Source organism: Chenopodium album, chromosome 16 (assembly GCF_948465745.1).
Source record: "Chenopodium album chromosome 16, dcCheAlbu1.1, whole genome shotgun sequence".
Classification (NCBI taxonomy): Eukaryota; Viridiplantae; Streptophyta; class Magnoliopsida; order Caryophyllales; family Amaranthaceae; genus Chenopodium; species Chenopodium album.
The window spans coordinates 38,907,877-38,933,631 of NC_137849.1; the positions used below are offsets into that span (position 1 = coordinate 38,907,877).

The 25,755-nt window shown below is 33.0% G+C and overlaps 1 protein-coding gene across 1 annotated transcript; it reads left to right on the forward strand.

Annotated features, from left to right (window-relative positions):
- The first annotated feature begins 8,177 nt into the window (after nucleotides 1-8,177).
- Nucleotides 8,178-25,167, forward strand: LOC145586476 (ubinuclein-1-like). Its single transcript, XM_081643317.1, has 13 exons — nucleotides 8,178-8,911; nucleotides 10,050-10,136; nucleotides 10,310-10,399; nucleotides 10,595-10,671; nucleotides 11,109-11,646; nucleotides 13,585-13,684; nucleotides 13,793-13,902; nucleotides 14,017-14,103; nucleotides 14,537-14,662; nucleotides 16,130-16,264; nucleotides 16,393-16,440; nucleotides 18,531-18,632; nucleotides 24,318-25,167. Exons 1-13 carry the CDS (start codon nucleotides 8,585-8,587, stop codon nucleotides 24,825-24,827), a joined length of 2,337 nt encoding a protein of 778 aa, XP_081499443.1. The 5' UTR covers nucleotides 8,178-8,584; the 3' UTR covers nucleotides 24,828-25,167.
- Nucleotides 25,168-25,755: the final 588 nt, after the last annotated feature.

The window sequence follows — 25,755 nt, forward strand, 5'->3', positions numbered from 1 at the left end:
AAATGGGGTCATTTGGTGTCTTTTTGATTTGGATAAATCTAATCAACGGGGTACGAAGCTTTTTTTTTTTTTTTACACAAAGGTTAAAAAAAATTAAAAACCCACTAATACACACTACTACTAAAGCAAATAAAAAGGACGGCATCCTCTTCCGTAATTTGGTGAGCCTGTGAACACGCTGTCTATCTACCTTTGTAAATAGTGCAGTGTTGAAAGGTGGACTCTAAATGTTGCATCTGCTGCACCAGCCGTAAATGACAGATATCCCCCGTCGCTCCACAAAAGAGTGACAAGATTATAAGAATCCATAAATATCAAAGTGGCTAAATGTTATGATTTGATGCCCATTGTAATGCATACAAACAAGCTTGGGCTTCTGAATAGAGAGATGAAGTGCATAGCCCAAAATTACTCCCTCCAATAATTCTCTCGTAGAGAAGATCTGTATTATTGAAACACTAACTCATTCCTGCTTGTGTTGTGTCTTTGCACCATGTGCCGTCAATTTGAATTTGAACCAAGTTCGAACTTGTGAGATTTTTTCCTAAATGGGCTACATAAAATCCCGGCGGGGGTAAACCCTCATGAGTAGAAGAAGAGGGAGAAACTTCCATAGCAGCATCCTCATCCATAAAGATAGTATGAGATTGTAGGATGACAAAAATTTGTAATTCAACTTGTTGTGTAATAGGCGTATCAGGATTGAATACCCTGCTGAATAACCAAATACCCCAAAGAGTACCAACGAAGGTGCTAATGCAGGGACTCAAAATCCAATTGGTATTATATACACCATGGTGCACCAAGCCCAAATAATAGCCCAATAGTTATATCCACCCAAAAAACATGTACAATACATATGAGCCTAATACCTATTCAGATTCAGATTTTTATTAAGAAAAAATTGTTTCCTCCTCTCTCAACCGCCATATCAATTTTTTTAATTTGTTGAAAAATTATGTTTCTTCTCATAATTTCAAAATTTTTCCTCATTTACTCATTTTTAATTTTCTCTCTCCTCTCTCCATTTTTCTCTCTCTAAAAAACTACTTTACTGCCATGGATAATAAATATCAGAAGATTACTCCTTCTAAAAGGTGAACATTACTTAAATTTCTTTAAATTTACTAATATAATTCAACAAATTTCAAAATTCATGAACATAATTGTCGTTTTAATTTTTTCTTTCAATTTAATTTTTGTAGAAAATAAAAACTATCTTCTCCTACTAATGAAGATGAAGAAGTGTAATTAATTGATTGCTCAAAATCCCAATTTTATCTTAAATTGTTGATTTTTGGAATTGAATACTAAATTAAACCCTAAATTTTTTTAATAGTCCAATTAGTAAAATGTTCAACATCAGAACACCAAAAAAAAAAAAAAAAAAAAAAAGTTAGATGATATACCTAAAGGAAGTCCAATTGTTCATAAAAAAATATTAGAAGAATTAGACAAAGAAATATCAGAAAATCCAATTAACAGGTATATTTATGTTCATATATTTTTTGTTTAATATTTATATACGTTGTGCTTTATGTCCATATATTATGTGCTTTATGAAGTAATAATTTGTTTAGAAATTCAATTAAGTACGTTTGTATGATGTAATAATTTGTTTAGATATTATTTATTTGCTCATTTTGTTGTTTGATTTTTAATTATCATATCGACCAAGTACTGAACAGCCACCAGAAACTTATGAACAACACACCATAACCACTGAACAACCCTCACAAACCACTTATTTGCCCCCACAAACCACTTATTTGCCCCCACAAACCACTAATCAGCCCCCAAAAACATTTGATCTACCCCCACAAAATACTGATCAGCCCCCAAAACACACTAATCAGCCCCCACAAAACATTGAACAGCCCCTACAGATATCTGAACTATCTCCCACAAAACACTGATCAACTTCCATAGACATTAGAACTACACCCACAAAATATTGAACAGCCCCAACTAACTTCTGAAAAGCCCCCCACAAACCATTGAAAAGCCACCAGAAAACACAGATAGCCCACCAGAAACCGCTGAAAAGCCCCAAGAAACAAGTGAAAAGCATCCAGAAACCTCTGAACCCCCTACAAAAACTTCTGAACCCCAATTACAAACCACTGGACATCCTTCAAAAACATTTTAACCACCTTAAAAAACCACTGAACCCAACCACAAACCACTGAACACCCTATCAAAACCCCTACAAAAACTTTTGAACCCCAACCACAAACCACTGAACATCCTACAAAAACTTCTGAACCCCAACCACGAACCATTGAACACCCTACAAAAACCTTTGAACCCCCTACAAAAACTTCTAAACCCTAATCACGAACCACTAAACACCCTACAAAAACATCTAAACCCCCTATAAAAACTTCTAAACCCCAACCACAAACCACTGAACACCCTACAAAAACCTCTGACACACCTACAAAAACTTCTGAACTCCAACCACAAACCACTGAACACCCTACAAAAACCTCTGAACCCCTACAAAAACTTTTGAACCCCAATAACAAACCACTAAACACCCTACAAAACTTCTGAACCCCAACCACAAACCACTAAACACCCTACAAAAACTTCTGAATCCTAACCACGAACCACTGAACAAACTACAAAAAATTCTGAACAACAACCACAAACCACTAAACACCCTACAAAAACCTCTTAATCCCTTATAAAAACTTCTGAACCCCAATCACAAACCACTGAATACCCTACAAAAACCTCTAAACCCCCTATAAAAACTTCTGAACCCCAACCACTAATCACCATTCAAAAACTTCTGCACCTGAAGACACTGCTCAGAATGCCGCTCAGCCTTCAGACTTTCCTTATAAACAACTTCATACGTTCTAACTGCAATAAACAAACACAGTTCATAATAACCATTACTAGAGTTCAAAAATAAAACAACAAAGTTCAAATACGGGAAAAAAAATAAGCAATTATTATCAAATATCAAAATCAAGTTCAGATTTCATTTGAACCGAATGTTCAGAATCATATAAAACAAAATTCATGAATAGTTCAATCAACAAGTGATCAAATTCATCACGTTTACAATTATTTTAAAAAAGCATATAGATATACTCAGAGAATTATGTAAAACGGAAAGGTTCATTAAAGTAACCTAAATGTTCATAAAAATAGAAACAGTGTTCAAAATATGATATTGCTAATAACAATTTTGATAATAAATACAATGAAAAGTGCGTTACTCGAATTATATGAACAAAATGTTCAAAGACATGATATAAACAAATTATATTCATAAATACAAATTAAAGCATCAATTCAACAATTAAATTATAAATGAAACTGAAAATCATAAAAAAAAAAAAAGCAATTAAAATCAAAAATCAAATTCAACACACTTTCAGCAGCTTAAATAACATAAAATATTTGAATATACATGTTCTGATATCTGACATAATATCTAACTCAATTGTTCATAAAAAAAAAACATATACATGTTCTGATATCTGACATAATAGATTCATAATTACAAAACATAAAAAAGGTTTTAAAAATTCATAAATCGAAACCAAAATAAATTTTCATATGCAAAGAATCAAATGTTCAGATATATACATTGTAGAGTACAGAACACCAATTTTTTTAAAAAAATAATTACAAAATACATAGATCTAAAAAAAGTTCATAAGAAATGTATCACATGTTCAAAACTATAATTAAGATGTTCATAAATCCAAAAATATATGTCAGTAAAAATATATATTTATAGGAAACGTATCCTACGTTCATATTTTTAACTTAAATGTTCAAAATACCAAAAGATAACAAAAAACAGAACTGTTGATAATAGAATACACAAATATCACTAACAAAAAAAAAATCAAAATAATATGAAAACTACATATTTCGAAACTCAAACCTATCCATAATGATTTAGACAATGGAATCTCATTGGAAAATAATCATCTCCGTCGTCTTAAACACCTTCTCTTCGTCAAATCCGCCATTTTAAACTTCAATTCTTTGTAAAAACTCCATTAACAAAGCTTCAAATTGAAGGTTGAAGAAAACGAATTTTGAAATTAAATCAACAACAATGAATGAATTTAAGAAAAAGAAAAATAGAGGTGAGAGAAATTAGAAATTATGAATTGTAAGAGGAGGAGATGAAGGATCTCAATCTATGGTGATGAACAATGGTGATGAAGAAATTAAATCAAAAACAAAATAATGAATGAATTTAAGAGAGAGAAAAATAGAGGAGAGAGAATCAGAAATTATGAATTGTAAGAGGATGAGATTAAAGATATCAATTTATGGTGATCAACAATGATCGGTGATAAAGAAATTAAATAAAAAACAAAATAATGAATTAATTTAAGAGAGAGAAAAATAGAAGAGAGAGAAGATAGAGGAGAAAGAAACCAGAAATTAAAAAAGTATGAGGGAGGAGATTAGAGGAGAGAGAAAATGTGAGGAGAGACTACTGGGAGAATAATTTTTAAAGAAGAAAGCTACAACTGTCAACTAATAACTACGTGGCGTCAATTCATTGGTGGTGTATACAGTTTAAGGTACACCATGGTGCATCTTATAATTTGCGCTCAAAATCCCATCATGACTAATGAAAAAGTTGGATATAATCTTGAATCCAATATGAGAGAGAAAAGGTGTCCATAAACTTGTGAGTGAAGGCCCAAACTGCCACGTACCCCTCCATGTTGTTCTTGCAATATTGCAATCCCTAAACAAATGGCTAAAATCTTCAACCTATGTACTACAAATATCACAGGACACTTCCGGAATTGGGACCTCTTTTGCTGAACTTAGGCCTGGTTCTTTTCACTGAACTTTTGCAATTAATTTTTATGAGCTAAAATTATTTTTACTAATTCTCAATCATAATTTTTTTATAAGTTCTTAAATTTTACCAAATAAAAAAATATGTTTACTAAATTGAAATTAATTTTGTTGAACTGAACTTATTTTTACTAAAGTTAAACTATTTTTTAATTATTTATTATTTTAAGGTGAAGATAACATGACTTTACAATAAAAATAATAATAATAATAATAATTGTATACTCTGTAACATTTTGAGGTGTCAAAGGTCGTTTAGTATGGCTTTGTACAACTTGAATTATTATGTTATATTGTTTTTTAAAACTTTTTGTATATAGAGAGGCACAGTGGTAATGTTTTAGACGGAATTTGATCATGTATCTTGACTACCACCCTTTAAGAATCTAGCAAGCTAACTTAGTTGATCATTCACATGTCGATTCATAAATGAGTTCTAATGTATTGGGTCTATTCACATACAATGACATATTTAGACTATTAGGGTGCTACTCGTACAAGTTCAATCAATATTGGGTAGCATATTGTGAGAAATAAAATCAACTACATGTATAATTGATTGTAGACTTTGTTGTCGAGTAGGTTAGATTAGGTTGAATTGATTCAGGCTACTTTTGACTTTCGAATATGGTTTAAGTTACTAGTGAGTCATTTTAGTTGGGCCAAGTTGGATATTAAAAGCAATGTGTTAAGGTAAATTATATTTTACCTCTTCTTTTCTTTTTCTTTTTTTTTTTTTTTTTTTTTATCAATACACAGTCTTAATTTTGTAGAATTGTGTAAAAATAGTTGGGTATCGGTTTTTGACATGAAATGTTGTTTTTCAAAGTTTAGAAAGACTTCAAACTTGCTTGATAATCTAATATAAATTATGCATATAACAAAAAAGAAATTTTGCGATATATAACCGAATGAGTTAAGAAACAACATCATGTAACTTTTTTTTTTTTTTTTTTTTTTTTTATCAAGAGTGAACTTTTGATTAATGTAAGTCTAACAATTAGTGACCCCCTATGTCCCTATGTGTTTGTCTCGTTGCATTTTTGTGAGTTAAATTAAAAAACTTTGATTTCAAATTATCACTAATCTATAAGCTAGAAATTGTTAAAAAAATTCTTGTGGGATCTTTTTAAATTAATTTTAATGTCAACTTTTAGAATGTCAAAGTTTTATAAATTTTGCATAAGCCAGTTTGGAGATATTTACATATTAAGATATATCTTTAAAAATTGTGAAAAGTATAATAATGAGTCAAATAAATGAGGACAAAGAGAGTAGTAAACTACGACTGAAGGTTGGTTTGGTGCTATATGCCTCCTTTATTTTAGGGGTGTTTGGTAAACTAATTGTTTGATAACCGAAAAGAATTACAGGAACAATACAATTACAAATAGAGTTAGCAAATTTGAACTTGCAACCTAATGTAAAAAGTCAATCTTAAGTTCTTAACCACAAAGCAATGTCTCATTGGTTGTTCCCAAATACTATGCACTTTGTATTTGTTTGTTTTATAAAACAAATTAAAACATGAGATAATGCCATCACTTTTCAAGTGGTGTGTTTTGGCATGTATTAAGCTACCTAAATTTTATCTTTAAATATTTATTTTATAATATTAAGACCCTGTTCTCTTCACCTTAAAAAAAATATTAAGTAAAAATAATTTTAGTTCAGTAAAAATAAGTTCGGTTCAGTAAAATTAATTTCAGTTCAGTAAAATTCAATTTTCTTAAAGAACAAGTATAATAGAAAATCAGTAAAAATAATTTCAGTTCAGCAAAAATAATTTCAATTCAGTAAAATTAATTTAAGTTCAGTAAAAATAATTTGAGTTCAGCAAATATAATTTTGTTTCAGTAAAAATAATTTCAGTTCAACAAAAATAAGGTGAAGAAAATGAGGCCTAACTCTATAATAAGTACGGAGTATAATTATATTTGTTAATAGTATCAATACAGGTTATGTTGAAGTGTAAATTTCTCAAACAACACATGTAAGTGTCCTACATTAAGAAAATAAGAGAAAGTTAAATAGAGTAGTTTATAAGGTTAGGGGGGGCTATTCCTCTTATTGTCGTATGGTTTTGTAATGAAATCTCATTGGACTTGTGATTTGGTCTAATATTATGGATAACTCACATATGAGGAGAGTGGGGGAATGTTGAGCCCATGAACAAATCCACACATACTAGCAAAATAAGTCACTTCAACAAAAATAAGATTTGTGACTTCACTCAAATTTTTAATAACTATATTTTACATATAATAAGATAATAATCTTTTAAAAACAATAATAATCTTTACTTGTGGTAATAATACATTTTAAATGATCCAATATGATGTAATTGATAGTTTCTTTCCATGGTTGATTTTTTTTGCTATATTTTATTCCTTTTCAATTGGTATAGTGTAAAAGTTTAAATTCCAATGTAAAACTACACCTTTAGTTTCTTTTTATTGTTGATTTTTTAACCCTTTTTAAAAAATTTGTGGTGGATAAAATACAGTGCAATTTTGTAAGAAAAGTTGGCAAAATTTGGATAGATAGATTTCAATTTGTGATCATAAAAGATTAAAAGATATTAAATAAACAAGAAATAATAAAAGTCATTTGATTTGGATAAAATACAGTGGAATTTTGTAAGAAAAAGTTGGCAAAATTTGGATAAATAGATTTCAATTTGTGATCATAAAAGATTAAAAGATATTAAATAAACAAGAAATAATAAAAGTTATTTTTTTTTTTAAAAAAAGAAATAATAAAAGTTAAGATATATTAATCACAATGTGAAACGTGAAAGAGTTACACAAAAATTCTAAATAGCTAAATAAGACTCCAAAATACCCTCAAAGGTTAAACTTATATCTAAGAAAACAAATGGATAAAAAACCTTCAAATAAATCTGTTAAACAAAACCGACTAATAAAACCGTTTAATAAAAACAAGCTCAATAACCTTGGATAGCAAAACACAAAAACACATAATTTTGATATAAAGTAATAAAAAAAAAAAATCGAAAAAGACATTTTATACAAACAAGTAATAAAAATTGTGATTAGATAGATATTAATGGACACCAAATGATCCAAAACCAAAATGAAGTGGTAAAGATACTCTATATTCTATTCTTATGCATTGCCACAAAATTAGCCTTTCATCACTCCTCTCCCTTTTGCTATCATCACATTGACCCATAACTTTTACCCTAAAACCTCCTTAACCAAAAACCATGTTCCATAATCCAAATTCTCCCCTAATCTTCTTTGATTAACCCTTAATCAAATCCCAAATTACCCCAAAAAATACCATTATTTTTCTTTCTTTCTTTCTTTCTTCTTCTTCCAAATCTCAAATTCTCTTCACTCATATTTTTGCATCTTGGTAAAAAAAAAAAAAAAACGCAAACACAAAAATTAGATTTGAGAAGAAGATTAAGAGAGAGGAAAGAAAAAACTCTCACACAGTATGGTAAAGCGCAGCCATCGAACGGAAGAAGGATGAAGATGACAACAACAACGTTTCTTCCCGGTTAAAAAATAAATAAAAAAAACCTCTTTTTTTCTTCTTCGAAACGTTTCGTATATCCCGCCATTGTTACTTTCTTCCATTTTCTCTCTCCTCTCTCTTCTTCCTTTGTTCTTCATTCTTCAACCAATTCGATCTTCTTCGGTTTCGATTTCTTCGGTTTTGATTCTTCGGTTTGATTTGGAGTGGTGAATTCTAGGGTTTATAAATGGTGGAAGGAGGAATTGCCGGAGAATCGTCGAATTCGGCGTCGAGAGGGCCGTCGGCATGTGCGAAAATCGGTGACCGGACTAGGTTTACGGTGGAGCTGAGACCTGGTGAGACTACCATTGTTTCATGGAAGAAGCTTATGAAAGATGCTGCTAAGACTGAAGGTGCCTCTTCCGCCGCTGCCGCTGCCGCTACCGCTGCTGCTCCTACCGTTCCTGTCGTTGCGGCTGCTGCCAGTGGTGCGGTTGCCGCTAGCACGGCTGCTGTTGCCGCTCCTACGGGACCGAATAATTCGCTTACCGCACTCGAGTCTCGCCTTGCTCCGGTATAATTAGCATTGTTGTGTTATTAGTCTTGTGAATTTCCAATGTTGGGAGTTTGATTTCGTTTTATTTTATTTTATTTGGATTAGTAATTAGAATGCCGTGTAATGTTGCTCAATTGAAGTTAGTTTTATGTGTTTTTGTTGATTGTTGTTTTCAAAGGTTTCGAGCAATGAATTTCAGATTGTTGTCTGTGTTGGTTGTTATTGTAGACTAATGTCAATTGGCAATTGAATTCAGTTTTTGCGAGATGTAAACGATTAGAGATATAGTGATACCGGATTGTGATCGAATTTTAAATTAGGCATTTTTTGTTGAGTTCATTAGTCTTGAGCTGTTTGTATTAGCCGAGTAGCCAGTGTTGGGTTTAGTATTAGGATTTCCGCTTGTATTTATTTGAAATCACTTGAAATTATAGTGCAAGTATATCTAAGTGTGATCTGTTGTTGGATGTGTGTTAATTACATAGTACATTGTTTATTGTTTATCACCAATTCATTCGATTAGCTATTTTTGACTTTAATTTTTCAGCTGACTAGTGTGGCATACTTATATCACCAAAACAGAAAAGAGGGGGGGGGGGGGGGGGGAGAGAAGCTTCCATTCTTACAAACAGGGTCATTTATCATCTGACCGAAATAGATTATTGATTTTTTCCCCCTTTTGTAGATAGATCGAAAAGTTTTTGGGATTTTACTTTTTGTTTTGCCCTTATCAGTCATCACAGTAACCGTAGCTAGACTTGTTTCAGTTCATTGTGTTCATGTTCTTCTATATATTTTTCTCGAGGAGGCATTATATAATCAATCATTTGTATTTGATTGTGTGCGAATGATTTGTTGAGGTTTTGATTGAAAAAGTATGCTCCTTGATCTTTGATAAAAATTAAGAACAGCTTTTGGGTGTGAGGATATTGACCCTTCATGTTGAAACAATGCACTGTAATTTTGGCTCAATTACTTGGTTATATACTTTGGAAAAAATTTATTTTCTCCATGCTGATTTGTCTTAATTCCTATTTTTATTTGGCCAAGAGTAAATAGATTCTGGGAGTTTATCTTCTTTGTTGAAATTGACAATTTTATGAGAGATTTAAGTAGTAACATATGTTAAGATGCTGTTTGCTTCTCACAATTGTAGGGACAACCTGCTGCAAATGATCTGAATGATGCACCTGCTCCTAATCGTTTCAGTGCCGTTATTGAGAAGATTGAGCGTCTGTATACGGTGAGAACTTTTTATTGATTAATGGAGTGATAGGCTTTCATGTTAAGTGTTTGCTTGGAAATTACCTCCTCTTTGTCAAAAACTTATAAAAGGCTAGTTGGTCCTTTGCCTTGAAGGTTGTTTCTTTTTTTTTTTTTTTTTTTTTTTTTTTACGGTTAAACTTACCTTCTCAGGGCAAGGATAGTGATGATGAAGATCTTGATGACATTCCAGATGACGATCAATATGATACCGAAGATTCATTTATTGATGATGCTGAACTGGTTGGTACTTGTATCTGTACTGAATTGTGTGGAGACATTTGGCTTTGTTTCTGTCCTTTTAATTTGTTTGCCTTTTAACTTTGGAGTTGTTTGCCTCTGCTATGACTTAATTTGAGATCAAAATTTTGACAATCACTGTTGGCAGTGGTTATATCTTTATATGAATTAAATCTGCTTGTCTATATTATTGTTCAGGATGAGTACTTTGAAGTTGACAAGTCAAAGACTAAGCATGATGGTTACTTTGTTAATCGGGGTACACTGGAGAAAGTGTAAGTACTTAATTGTTTACCATTCATTGTATTGTCTTTATGCTCTGACTGTGCTTCTGCTGAGAGTATAACAGAAAAATATGAATTTTTTTCATCATAATTGTTAAGTTGAAAGAATTTTGTTGGACATTTGGAGCCCTTTTGTTATAGCTTTTGTTTGTTGTGTGGCTGTGCCCTTGTTAAATGTTTCTCTTAGCCAATCTCCCTACCCCCTCTCTTTGTCCAAAAAAAAGTCTCTGTTTTTATATATAATTTTTAATTTTTTTGGATTTTATCATCTGCAAAAGAAAAGTAGTTGCTCTTCCCTTGTTTAAGATTTGAAGTTCCTTTTTTCTTCAAATTGGAAATCTCTTTCTCACCTGAAATTGCAGTGACTCAACTTCTAAGTATGGCCTAATATTTCATATTTTTATATAATGTTTCTTCCTTTAACCTAGAAATGAGCCAGTGGAATCAGTTAATCAGCAGCCGAAGAAGAGGAGGAGGAAGGAAGTAGCAAAGGCTCCTGGGGATAATCATGATGGTCAGGGTGCCATTAAGCCCATGAAAGTGGGCAAAAAGGGTGCTGGCAAGTCTGCCTCATCAGCTGACAAGGGCGTTTTGCCTACATCGCAAGGTCCTTCATTGAAAAGCTCTGAAGACATGAAATTTCAGAACATTCTGAAAAACACTGCTGACAGTAAATCTTTGTTTGATCCTTCTGCATCTTTGAGGACTTCACATGGTGATACATCCTCAGCTTTAGCAGAGAACAGTGACAAGCAAAAGACTGGGATAATGGCAAAGAATTCTAGTGGCAAGCTGAGAGAGGCTAGCGAAAATGGCGATAAATCCGAATTTATACATAAAAGTCAATCCCTTAAGCCTAACCATCTTGAGGAATCTGATTTAGCTGCACAGCCAAAGGATAAGAGTGGCATGCGTGAAAGGATAGACCTTAATCTTCCTGACAATAAGCAGACTATACAGCCTATGGTAAGCTGATGCCTATTACTTTGATGGGCTCTACTCTTGTGATTTAAGATGTTGCTTACATTTTGTCGCCTTCTGAGTTTATTTTGTAAGCTTGAAAGTATGTCATAATGACATCTGATTTGCAGAATTTGGCATTATTCTCTCTGAAGTTTTGTATTGCGTTTCCTTGTCATATTCTATATTAAATTTGTTAAGAACACAAATAAGGTTATTATCTTTGTTTAAGGGTCATGCTTATGTGTGTGTGTGTGAGAGAGAGAGAGAGAGTTTTAAAAGAAAGATGTTTTATATTTCTATTAATTTTATGGTTTCTCACCTATAATTATTGTAGGATGGATGGGGTACTTATAGTATGTCATAAATCAAGGATGAACATGATTAATATTAACAGCGTGTTTGGGAAACTTATTAATGAGTTTTCTTTGTAAGCTCAAAAGTATGCCATAATTAATTAATTCCAATCCTTTTGTCTGTGTATCTATGAGTAAATTATCTTGTCTTATGTGACTTGACTGTAGAGTTTTTCGTCTGCTTTCTTGATGAATTCTCCTTTCTCTAAGAGGGGTTGTAATTGGTCTGCTTTGGCCGTAAAATTTGGGAGATTCAATCATACTATGTTTGTGAACTTGGCATTAATAGTTAAGACTAATTAAAGGTGTATAAATATGTGGATTCTTCAATTTTACCATGTTTGTTTATGGGTTGAGAAAACAATAAAAAGTATAATTGTAGAACTGGTGGAAATCTTATTGTTAGAAATGAGTAATATAGTTTTCTTTTCAAAATCGATGGAAAAATTATTCAAAACTGTGGAAACTTATAATACTCTTGGTTTTACTTGCAATGTCAATATTTTCCCTCATCAAACAAACCACACAAAGAAAGCTAAGTAAACATTTCCTTTAATTTCAGTTGTCAAACAAATAAAAACTTGTTATTTAATATGTTTGCTTTTCTACATATTTCCGTACTTTTACTTTTCCATAGATTTACTCATTAATAAAGTTTCCCGAACACTGTTAATGTTAATCATTTTACCTGAGTTTACCGTTTCTGTATTTGTTTCGCTGCCTTCCTTCTTTGGTAGCTTTCAATGATGCATAACCGTTATTAATGTCCATCTGCTTGGAGCTCTATGCAATGTGTGATGGCTAACAGCAGTGTGAAAAGGCTTGCAAATCCTGTAGTTTAATTATTAACTGTTATGATGTTATGACACAGTTGTGTTAGTATCCAGTGATTTTATACCTTTTTTGTTCTAAAATGTGTAAAACATTCTGTGTAGGATCATTGTAACTATACATTTTTACATAGGAAACATTTGCCTCTCTTTGTCTAGCCGCATACATATGCCTCTCACCTTATGCTTAGCTTTTGGAACCTTGTCACCTCTGTGCGCTTCATGCCTTATAAAACACTGGTTAATGGGGTTTAATTATATTTTATTTTATTTTCTCAATGATGCTCTGTTTTCAGTTGTCTTATAGATGGTGTTTACCTTTTTTTTTTTTTTTTTTATTCTGTTTCCGCACATTTACATTAACTATTGACTTTTCTTGTTATAGTTTTTTTTTTTATTTTTTTATTTGCTATATATATAAATTCTAGTTGTTTATGCCTGTTAAATTCATTCCATAATCCTGGTTCTGGAGTTGGACTTCTGGTCGATCTATCCTTGATGAAAAGATTATAGTAATGACCGCATCAATTAAGGGCTTACATAAGAGTACATTGAATTACTCTTTCTGATGGCTAGATTCCTCCTGTCACTTCATCCAATTCTTGCCTTTTGGTTTAAAGTTCTTTTCTATTATTACATATAGGCTTTCTCCCTTTTCTCCTTTGGTGGTTTATGCATTGCACAAAACTGCAGGTTCTTTGGATTGCTATGTATGTTTTTGCAGTAATCAGTATTTTGACTTGATTTTTCATTTGCAGAAAAATTCTGTTTTGCATAAAAAGGAAGGTTCTAGTGTTAAGCCCAAAGCTAATGTGTTGGAGAAGGCCGTTAGAGAACTGGAAAAGGCAGTTGCAGAATGTGAGGAGCATGCTTTCTTGGCATTGGTTCATCGATTCTGATATCTGATATCAATTGCTGTATCTTTTTTCTAGGCCCGATTGTAATTTTGTTTCTCCAACCTTGCAGCGAGACCACCAGCTCCAGATGCTCAAGATGCTGACTCATCAGGGCAGTCTGTGAAAAGAAGATTGCCTCGAGAAATTAAGCAGCGGCTTGCCAAAGTCTCTAGACTAGCTGTATGTGAACATAATCTGGATTGGAACCTCTTTTTGTGCATCTTCTGGTTTTGATCTTTATTTTTCTTATATCTTGTATATAAAAACTAAAGCAATCTGCTCATGGTTTTGCAGCATGCAAACAATGGTAAGGTGTCAAAGGAACTCCTGAACCGTCTTATGGATAGTTTGGGTCATTTAATTCAGCTCAGAACCTTAAAGGTAACTGTTTAATAGTAATTACTGATCTGAGCTTTGACATGTTTGTTGATGAGACTTTATAAGCTACCCAAGCTGCAATCTCCATTTGAAATTTTCAAGATGCTTCCTCTTCTAGTCTTCTTATTCTTATGTGTTGAAAATTTTACCAAAAGTGTGATTCTTACTGCTGTTTTGTTTTATGATAATAGAACTGTGTGGGCTTCACTATTTGTGAACAATTGTGACATATTATAACTATCTGCTTACAGCTGATATTATGATATGTCATCTTGGATAAGATAGAAAACTGGTTGGTTATCTCTTAGTTATTGGTCTTCTTGCTGCTGATGGATGTATCTGATTGGTTACTTCTTAGTTATAGTTGAATGAGTTTGAGTTTAATGTCCAGCAGTTATATATCATTTTAAAATATCTCTTTTGTATTAATTGACAGAGGCACCTAAAACTAATGATGACCATGAGCTTGTCTGCGAAACAAGAGAAAGATGATAAGTTCCAACAAACAAAGAAGGAGGTTGTTGAAATGATTAAAACTCGTATTCCGTCCCTGATGTCTAAGGTACGCACATCCATGCACATTTATGTCATCCCTTAAATAGGTTTTTATGGAAGGCCGTTGTACCTTTAGAAAGTATTTTCTTTGTAAGATTTAAATAATACTTTCTTCTGTAAGCTTCCTCTTCTGTTCTGAGTTTGTAGGACTAAAAGCTTTATGACCTGGCGGACTAGTAGCTTTAATAGATTAAAGTGTTGGTGTTTGGCTGTTTGCCAAACCTAAGATAGGGATTTGTTCCTTTTCTTTTTATAAGGATAACTATCTAAGGTTTTTGTGGAAAGTTGTTGCTCCTTTTGAAAACATCAAATAAACATGTAGTTTTGGTGCACACATCTAATAAATTTGTAAGATATAGATGAAACTTTTCTTCTGTAATCTTCCTATTTTGTTTGGTGTGTACTGTGTAGGACTATAGGTTCTATGACCTGGTGTACTGGTAACTGTAATTGATTAATGTGTTGGTGTTTGTCAAACCTAAAAACGGGGCTTGTTCTCTATCATTTAAAAGGATAACTATCTAAGGCTTTTGTGGAAGGCTGTTGCTTTTAGAATAAACATATTCTATTAAATCTGTAGTAATACGTAAGCTTCTCCTGTAATCTCCCTCTTCTGCTTCGGGTGTGTAAGATTATAGGCTTTACTACCTGGTGGATTAGTAGCTTTAATAGATTAATGTGTCGGTGTTTTCCAAACCTGAGAAAGAGATCTGTTCTTATTCTTTGAAAAGGGTAGTTATTTAAAAATTTGTCAAAGAATTTTGGATTCAGATGAGTTAAGAGCTCAGATTCCATATGCTGCTGTGATATACTGGTTTTGGAGCTGTGATATACATGTCTGATACCAATAAGTATTCATGTTGCTGATGCAATGATTTGTGGAGGTAAGTCAAAGTTAAGATCCAATATAGTATATGTTTATCTACTTTATGTTAACTGATACAACAAAGTGTTGTATTGAAGATCTTGCTGAGGGCAGGGTCCTGGGTAGGGAAAGATGCCTGTAGGAATAGATCTGTTTCTGAAATACTTGCAATGATCTTGGTCTAATACTTTGAAAGAACATGATTTCTTCCTGTAGCTCATTACATTTGTCTTGTTTAGAAAAAAACGTTCAGAAGAATTTAAGAGGATCAATAGTTAAAGATTAGGAGCTATGCTCTTTGCAGAGTGATTACCACTTCTAGGACAGTTGAATTGAAATAGACCAAAATAGAAAGTACAGAAATCTTAGATTGGGAGAGATTATCTTATATGATTCATCAGCTTACTGGATCAGAGGAAAAACATGTAGCATGTATATTGTGGTTTGATTTGTTACTTATATCTGTATATATGGCAATATCACAGGCAGTTTGTAATTTGGTTGGCCTACATGCACAAAGTAATTATTATTCTCTACTAGAGAAAATCTATTTCTCAGCTCAAAAAAGAGGGTACAATCTGAATTTACCAATGTTGCACCTATTTGCAGGCAGCTGAACAACAAGGTGGAGGATTGGGTGAATTTCAAGAGTGTGGTCTTTTAGAAAAGACAGGAAAAGGGCAGATTTGTATGGATGCTACATTGGAGGATAAGATTTGTGATCTCTATGATATTTTTGTTGATGTATGACCATCAATACTGTATTTCATTTAAGCAAATATATACCCCCAAAAAATAATAAATTATAAAAATGAATGATTTTCTTGTAGAGTTTTTAATCTAGGATAAGGCAATTTTTTTTCTTTAATCAGGGACTTGATGAAGATGCAACTCCTCAAGTCAGAAAATTATATGCTGAGGTATGCTACTATTTCATTGCTGTCCGTTTGTAGCATGCTATTGCTCGCCTCTATGGCTCCGCTTTCCTTTTTTATTTGTTTTTTCTATTGAGCATTCTTGGTCATGTCATGTATAAGTTATTATTATTTCTTCAATGGTGCAATATGCTCTTACCTGGTGATTCTTGTATACAAAGGAGCCTGTATTTGTATGATGAAATATTAAATAACATGCTAACATAATTACTCTAGTGAAAATTAGACAATGAACTGAGAGTTTAATTATGCATACAATATATTCTAACTTGAGAGTCCATTGATCTTTTTTCATTGGCTGCTCTTGCTAAACTTGTTGAGTTGTTGAAGTGATATAGTCCATCAAGCCTTTTCAAATCTTATGTGATAAATTCTCGGTTTGAGGATCACAGTATTCTAGGAGTGTTAGCAATAAGGGGTGGGCAAAAAAACCGTAACCGTTTACCGTAACCGTTAACCGGTATAACCGGCTTGTTTTAATGGTTAATTTACCGAACCGTTTAAATTAAACGGTTACGGTTAACCGTAGCGCTAAATGTAGCGGTTAACGGTTACGGTTACGGTTACAATTTTAAGCAGGTTAACCGTTAAAATAAATATATATTTTTTTATTTATATTTTTTAGGGAAAATATATAATGATGCAATTTGATCTTCTAGGTTGTTGGTCTACCAATATGCCATGGTCTTAATTTGAATATTACAATTTAATATAATATGAGTAATATCTTTAGATTGTATGTCTTTTTACGCTTTTAAAAAAAATTAGTAATTAAAACTTTGTAATGGTATATACTCTTAATTTGAATATGAATTTTATTTTATTTTTTTATTTTTTTTAAAGTTTGTATTAAAATACAATGTTGATTTAAAATTTATTAACGGGTAGCGGTTAATTTGTAACCGTAACATTAAGGAACATCGTTCCTTAACGGTACGGTTACGGTTCGCATTTTTGAGTAGCCGACATAACGGTTGACCGTACCGTTAAGGCTAAACGGTACGGTTAACCTATTGTGCCCAGCCCTAGCTTAGCATTACTAAAAGGCAATGCTGATATGACCAACAGCTTGCCTATCTCTATGTATTTTTTCCTAGTCTTTTTTCCCCCTTCCCTGATTTAGAAAGTGGGTCACTTGTTTAATTTAATAGGTACTGTCACTAATATATTAATAACCACTAATTCTTGGACAATTAAATATTACTTTTTTTTTTTTTTTTTAAAGTGCATCGGTTCGACCGGCATATAGTTTTAGGAAAGTAAGTTGAATGGAGTAAAATATTGTTATGTGGGGTCTGTTGGGGAATTAAAAGTTATACTCCAGGGATGTGAGAGGAGGGAACTAATTTTAAAAAAGTTTTATGAGTGGGGACCATGTGAGGAGAAAGATATAATAAAAAATAAGGATGTCCAAAAAAAAAAAAAAGTGATGCACTTAAAAAAACAGCCAATATTGGAAAGTGATGCAATAAAGCTTTTATTTATAGGCGTTGGAGGCGCTTAAAATGGATGGAGTACTGTTTAATGTTTTGTATTGCAATATGCCTGAGCTGTGCTTTACCAACTTAGGACCTTAGGTGTTCCCTATATAAAGGAACCAAACTTTTTTTCTAACTGATATGCATGAAGGAACCAAACTTTTTTTCTAATTTGGTTCATAATCTGATGTAGCTGGGCCATTTATATAGAGTGCTTGCTCACTATATAAATTTTCCTTTTTGTTATCCATTGGAGATTTGTCTTGGAGATATTTATAAAGTAATGGTGCTATGGCACCTTTTCCAAATTTTACATAGTGCTGCTCTTGGCAATCTGGGATTTGAAGATTAGCTTATTTTAATGTTTCTAGGTGTTTGTTGACTTAGTTCTTAGTTGTTCATTGCTTTTTGAATTCCGCTTTTCAATTGCTAGTCAATTGTGGCATCTACCTGTTTTCTGCAGAAACATTTCATATTCATGACTTTTGTTACTCTTTACTTTATTCTGTTATTTGTTTCAGTGGCATACATTGCATCTTTTTTTTTTTTTTTTTTTTTTTTTATAGATTATTTGATATTTATTGTTTCATTATTTAGCTTGCTGAACTATGGCCTAAAGGAGTCATGGACAATCATGGGATCAAGCGTGCTATCTGTCGAGCAAAAGAACGGAAGAGGGCACTGAATGAGAAGAATAAGGTGGGGATGATCTCTGAGTATTATATGTACATCTACTGAGCTTTGGATGTCAGCAAGGGTTGCTTACTACTACCTGTTGTTTCTTATGGTCTTCTATTTGCTTGTTTTCTGGTGTGGACAGTAGTGTCTATTGTTTTTTTCACTTACACAGGACATATTATTTTCAGTTTAGTGGTGATGTGGGGTTAGAGACTACATGGTACATGTTCATCAGTTCATGTGTGGAATTTTAATTGATAGCAATCACAGCATGGTTGTGCTATTTGAAACAAGGTTCTTGACCTCTGTAGTTTAGATACATTTTTTTCTTTGTTCTTTTTTTGGCTTGCCTAGAAGATTGTCCTAGGTGTCTTTTCCTTTTGAAAATCTTATTGCCTGAACTTTTACTTGGACATAATTTGTCTTCATGCTACTCTCAGGGTTTGCTGTGTTTATTCTTTATGTGACAAGGTCTTCCTCTCTTCTTTTTTGTTCTGCTTGATTTTGTTTTCCTATGGCGGCCGTTTGTGATAATCTTATTTAAAGTTTGATCTAAGTAGTTCTGTGATGTTTTTTTTATTTTTATTTTTATTTTTTATTTTTTTTTATATCAGGGTAGCTTTAACAAAGTGCAATTTGTCGAATCATTTTTCTTTCTCTAGTGTTATTATTTGTCGTGATTTTACTTTATTTATGAGTTTGATTTATTGGGGTTGGAGAAAGGAGGAGTTCTACTTGTATGACAGTTAATTACTCCTTTTCATTAGGTTATTTTTATATCAGTATATCAAATATTACTTCCTGAACTATATTGCTCCCACTCTTCATCTGTAATGCTGTTCTTTCTAGAATCTTTTGTGAAGATCCCTTTTGTGCGGCCTATGGATGAACAGAATGAAAACCAAGAGAGTGTAAACGAACCTTGTACTCCCTTTGCTTTGGATCAGTCATTAGCTCATGGCACTAAGTGTTGCACATAGTTAAGACTTTAAGACAATATAGGATGTGGGAATGAGTTGTGACTTTATAAAATAAAATAAAGTGGGATTATCGGAGCATTTATATTGTGTGAAAAGGGATATTGGGACTTGATAATATAAATTTGAGTTGGTGGAGCAATTTTAGAGGGCTAGGTGGGTAACGGTCCGATTATCGGCGCGGCACGCCGAAAAATGGGATCAGTTTCCCCTCCCAAAGCTGTGTATCTACCGTTTTCCTTCAAGTGAGTTAACCCAGGCCGGGCTGACTCTTACTCATGTTAAAGTATAAGCTTGCTTTTCCCTTGCCTTTCTGCTCTATAAAGGTATTTTTTACTAGTATGGAGCCACCTTTTGCGTACTGCATGCGAAAGTCCCGTTCTTTTGCTTGAATGTGACTCCCTTGGTCGGCCATTCACCTGTCGGACCGACTCGCAACCAGGTAGTGTCCTGGAGCTACCCGTTTCTCCTAGCTAATACCTGCCTTTATATTGTGTGAAAATGAGAGTAGGATTTTATAATATATAGTGAAGCTAGGAGCTATTTAATATTACTGGGCCCTTTCCCAATGATGAAGTGTTGCAGTCAATCAGAAACGATTGATAAAGGTAAATGCTGTGATTTATCTGATATGGTAAGAGTACGAATTTAAAATCTACACTTTCTTGGAATTGGCTTGATCTTTTTTAGGTTCCAACCCTTCTGATCACATGATTGGTGGTAGATCTCGTAGATGGTTGTGATCCTTATGGTAAGGACCATGGTCTTGATCTGATTAGTTCTAACTTCTTAGTCCCTACTACCGAAATTATATATGTATTTTTCTCCAACCGATCACATTCGTATTTACCTTATCTAACATTGATTTGGAAGCTGTTTTGAAGACTGCCGCTTCAATGATGCAGCTATGATAGTTTGGCCTTTTCATATCTAGCAATTGCTATCTTTAGATATTATTCTACTTCAATTACTAGAGTATCTCAATAAAGTGCTTTAAAGATAAAAGTCATAATTGATGTGCTAAGCTTGACTCTCCCCATTCCGTGTACAAAAAAGGAAAAGACAACGATGCTTAACAAAATGAGTGATGGCAAGAAGCCAAGAAGTTTAAGTGGTTCAAACTTTTAAGTAGCATGGACACAAAATACTTAGTGATCCCTTTATTATGCTTTTGATGTGGTAGTTTCTGCACTTTTAGTCCTTTTTTTGAGTCTAAATTCAGGATTTGTTTTTTTTTTTTTTCACCGCTGTCCATGGTACTTGGCTATTATTAGCTAATCTAGGAGAGTTTCCATTTGGAGAATTGTCACAAAAGGTGTATGTGCTGCTTACTGTCACTAATGTGAGACAAAAATGACCGTTAAGTTGATTAAGGGTATTATTCTAAGGAGTTTTCTCATATAGAAAGTTGCCCCTAAATGAAAAGATAACATACCAAATTTGTTACTAAAATATTTTATTGGAAGTGTAAGGAATATATAGAGTCATTCTTGCGTCTTATGCTATGTTACATGGACTCAGGTACCCTTGTCTGACACGGGTATGTGTCCAAGTGTCCGACTCGGCTATTTTGTAAAAAAAATCCATAGTTTTGAACCAAAAGTGAAGTGTCCAAGTGTCATACCCATGTTCGAGTGCCGAGAGTCCAACATGAGTACTTGAAGTGAAATGAAGAGTCCATGTAACATAGGTCTTATATTTAATTATTGCGTGACTCATATTTATTGCTGAATCTACTAAGTTTATAGAATACTTTGCATTTATATATGATTTTGCTTGATCTGTTAGGTTTTTAAAACTCGTATGATATGTAAATTATTGGTACGCATTCTAGTAAACATTGGTATGCATTTCCTCAAAAACAAAAAAATAAAAAATAAAAAAAAAAACATTGGTATGCATTCTAGTAAAATATTAGTGTTCTGATGTTCACTAGTATGTTAACTAATAACATACATGCATTTTTGCTAGGACCAGAGATCTTGCAATTTTTTCTATTTAATGGGGGCGAGAATCAGGTTCAGGGGTTTATTTGATATTAGACATGTTTATTTTCTGGAACTTATGTCCTCTTAAATTAATGTGTGCCATTTCATATCTGGGGTACAAGGGTGATTTCAGGTGCTTGGATTGATGTGGAGCACTAGTACATTGCTCAAAAATAATCTTTAGTAGAAATATCTTTCCCTTTTTTTTTTTTGGACTGCCGAGAATCTCCCTTTAGTCCGTATACCTTGTTTGGTATGTGGCAATAATTCTTGATAATGTTTATTTTTTGGACTGCCGAGAATCTCCCTTTAGTCCGTATGCCTTGTTTGGTATGTGGCAACACATTAGTTAACAATGAATTTGTTTGCATGTTTGTAAGGAAAGTTATATATCTATGACCATGGTAATTCTAGTTTATTCCAATTTATTTCTTTTTCCATAAATTTTTCCGTTACCATCCATTACCCCTCAAGGAGGTTGTAATATGGTAATGGGGATTTTTTTTTTCTTTCTTTTTTTTTTTTTTTTCTTGAATCACACTAGTTTGCGGATGGGTTTGCATTACTATGAACACTATACGTTAGGACAATACAAATCTTCGCAAAATTTCACTTTATATCATTCTTTCCGCTTATTATGACTTTATGATCACCTATCTGATGTGTTGTTTATGTTCTAATCTTTGTTTTGATAATTTATATTTATTTTAGTTAGTGTAAAGGAAGACTAAGTTGTCTCAAATTTTATTTCCTCACAAAAATCAGGTTTTACACTTGTATAAGTGCCAGCTGTAAGAGGCTATTGTATTTTCCTGTCTATATAAATGTTTGTTTAGGTATTTTTATTTTTACTAAATGTACATTCCCGTGCCTTGGTACTAGGGATATATGGTTGCGTGTGTGTGGTGAACCAGTTTACTTATTTCTCATGCTGGGCTGCATTTGTAGTCTGAATTCAAGCATTCAGATTGTGAATTGTTATGGATATTTGAGGTAGATACAAAAAGAAAACATAAATAATGATCGGATGGAAATCTTTATTTGATATTCTGAATTACAATTCCAGCCAACAACTCAACAAGTATGATCTTGGGAAATGTCCTGATAATGTGTAAGTAGCTGCTGTTTTGATCTGCCACTTTCGTTGGGTATTGATGGACCTTTGGGTGGATAATGTTGTGAGATCATCAAATAAAGTAGCAATTTGTTATAATTTGGACTGCTATTTCTATTTATAGTAATCCCATTTCAATTACTATGTGAAGCTGCTTGTAATTGTGGCATTGGGCTCTTCCTTGGTTTCTCTTTATGTGTCACTCCTCCCTTTATCCCACCCCATAGGCTTGTTAGTTTGTCTTTTGGGATCTCTTAATCAGTGGTGGATGCCCTTTTTTAATTAATTTTTTGAATTTATTGTTTTTGTTTCTAAAGTATCAGCCTAGCCTGGTCATGTATTCTTAACTAAGTGTTAAATATTTAAAGTTTAAATGCTAACTTCCTTATGATAGTGAATTCTTAGGGTTGTGATTTTCATCTTTTAAGACACTCCAATGCCATTAAAAGGTATTGATCATCTGAGCTGGTTCCACACTGTCTCTCCTTTCACCATTTGTTCTTGAGTTTCTTCTGTAAAATGTTGCTTGAATCTGGCTAACCAATTTAGCTTATATGGTTGTTTTTGATCCTCTCTCTCTCTCTCTCTCTATCTTCTTCTTTTTTTTTTTTTTTTTTTTTTTTTTTTTGGGGGGGGGGGGGGGGGGGGTAGTGGTTAAAAAAACTGTTTTGATTTATAATGTTTGCCTGATTGATCCAAGTTAGTTTACTTTAATCCAATTAGGCTGTTTTATCATTGCGTTCATTTGATATGTTTAAATTACTTAGACCCTATTTGCTTGTAATTTATGCAACTGAATAAAATTTGATTTTATTGAGTTGATTGTGATCCATTTGGTCAAATATGGCTTAATTTAAATTGGTTTACATTGTTCTAATGAGGTTTGACTGATCCAAGTTAAATGATTGTATTTCTTGAAATATGAGAAACATTTTGTTGATGTTGTTTTGTAAAACTTTGTTGTTTGTAATGCTCCATTCTTATACTAGCTCTTTGTCACATAGTCTCTTTTAGCTTTGGTCCAAAAAGAAATAGGCTAGACTCTATTTTGATTACTCAAGGTGATCTTTTCATCCCCTTACTGATTCATTTTGCTCCATGCTAGCTGAATTTAGTTACCCTTTCATTCTTGTTTTTGCTTTGACTGCAGTGCTTTTGTTGTTTTGGGTATATAGCTCATATTTTGACAAGAAATAGGTTAGATTCCATTTTGATCACTCGTGGTGATCCTCTCATTCCCTAACTGATTCATTCTGCTCCATGATAGCTTAATTTAGTTACCCTTGTGTTTTTGTTTTTGCTTTTACTTCAGTTCTGTTGTTGTTTTTGGTGAATACCTCATATTTCACCATTATTTGTTTCTACTTGAACATGGAATTCATACCTGAGATAGTGAGATGATCAGCATCATTTGGATTGTGAGATTGTGCATTTACATTTTGTGGGTTTGCGATTGGCTTTAAACTTGTTTCAATTCATCCGATATGCTGCTGTGTGGGAATGTAGAAAGTAAATTTTTTATAGTTTAACCTTGCATTGTCTTGAGCAGTTATAATCTGAAGCCATATGCCATGATGATGACCTTTAACTATGAATTAATAAAATATTCTGCTCCTGTACTATGCAGGATCAGGAGAAAATCAGGAGGAAGAAAGTGCTAGCTGCAAACACAGAAGAAACTGTTCGTGTTGAGTCTAGTTCAGCTGTTCAATCGCAGTTTGTGGACACGAGAATGGTCTCTGATCCCAGTATAGCTGTTGCAACTCAGCAAAATAGATTTTCCACTGTGACAAGTGTCGCACCTGCAACTACGACTGCAGTTAGCACAAGTATTGCCACTTCTGTGTCAATCCCCCCGACAAATGTGCCCAATTTTGAACGTTTGAAGCAAGAGAAAGTGAAGGTAACACAGAACAATTCTCTGATAGATGGTAGGATTGATATGGGTGTAAAGAAAAAGGTAAAGAAGAGGACGGAAAACCTGTTGGGAGAGATACCCTTGCGTTCTGAGAAGCTATCTTCTCATCAAGGTGATGATAGACAAAAACAGCCCAAACATGCTGCAACTGCTGACCAACTCCAGAATTCTTCTCTTAAGTCAAGTTACGACAACTTTCGGTTTGAACCACTGACGTGATCAATACATCATCATCACCATCGTGAACCTGCTTGTGTAACAAAGTTGATTTTTTTTATTTATTTTTTAAATCTTTATTTCTCATCTCGCCCCTGGCTCCATTTGTCTTCAGCAGGTGAGTTTAGCTTAGCCAGTTTTGTAATTAAATTTCCTTTTCCTTCTTTTAGAAGCTCATTTTTACTATTGAATAGAGGTAAAGTAGAGCTGTATGTCTCTGGTAGCTGATAATTGTTCATACATCCTTTCTGAATCGTCTCTCTTCCCTAGCTTTATACAGCCCGAAAGGGCGAGTTCAACCAGTTTCATCACTCTTTTGCAATACATCCATCAATTTGCTGTAGTTGTTGAGGTCTGAGTTTCTTATCGTTATGATTTAAAGATGAGACAAACTTTGATGGAAAGTTTTTTTTGTTTTTTCTAGTTAACACCCTCTTCCACTCTTCTTATCAACAATTATCAAACAATTTACACTGTAAAGCTCAATCTTTAACATGAGGCAAACATAGCCCTGAATTTGTTACTAACTGTACAACCCCAATTTAGTATGATTCAATAAATATTCGATTGGGAAATTTGGGTGGAGAAATCAATTACTGATATGAGTGATATCATGCAGTTGCACTTTAAATAACGATATGGATCATGATTCCCGAACACATTTACTATTTTCTTGCTAATTTATGCTTTGTATATATTTGCTGCTACGTATGTTTATGAATTTAAACTACTCAAATGTTTGTAATTTTATAACTGTTCTCATTAAATGAAATTACAGTTCATTTCTCTATTTTTAATGTATATACAATGAGCTTGCCTAGCTTCTCTTAGTGGTAAACAAATTTGCTATCACATATTCATATGATATTTTTGTAGATAAATCAACAATTTCATCCTATCACCATCAATTGTGGAGCTTGTATTAATGAAA

Bases quoted from the DNA above. Each gene is read 5' to 3' on its own strand.
- LOC145586476 (XM_081643317.1), top strand. From the start codon at position 8,585: ATGGTGGAAGGAGGAATTGCCGGAGAATCGTCGAATTCGGCGTCGAGA. The intron at 11,647-13,584 runs GTAAGCTGATGC...TTTCATTTGCAG, and splicing joins AGCAGACTATACAGCCTATG to AAAAATTCTGTTTTGCATAA. The intron at 14,104-14,536 runs GTAACTGTTTAA...ATTAATTGACAG, and splicing joins TTCAGCTCAGAACCTTAAAG to AGGCACCTAAAACTAATGAT.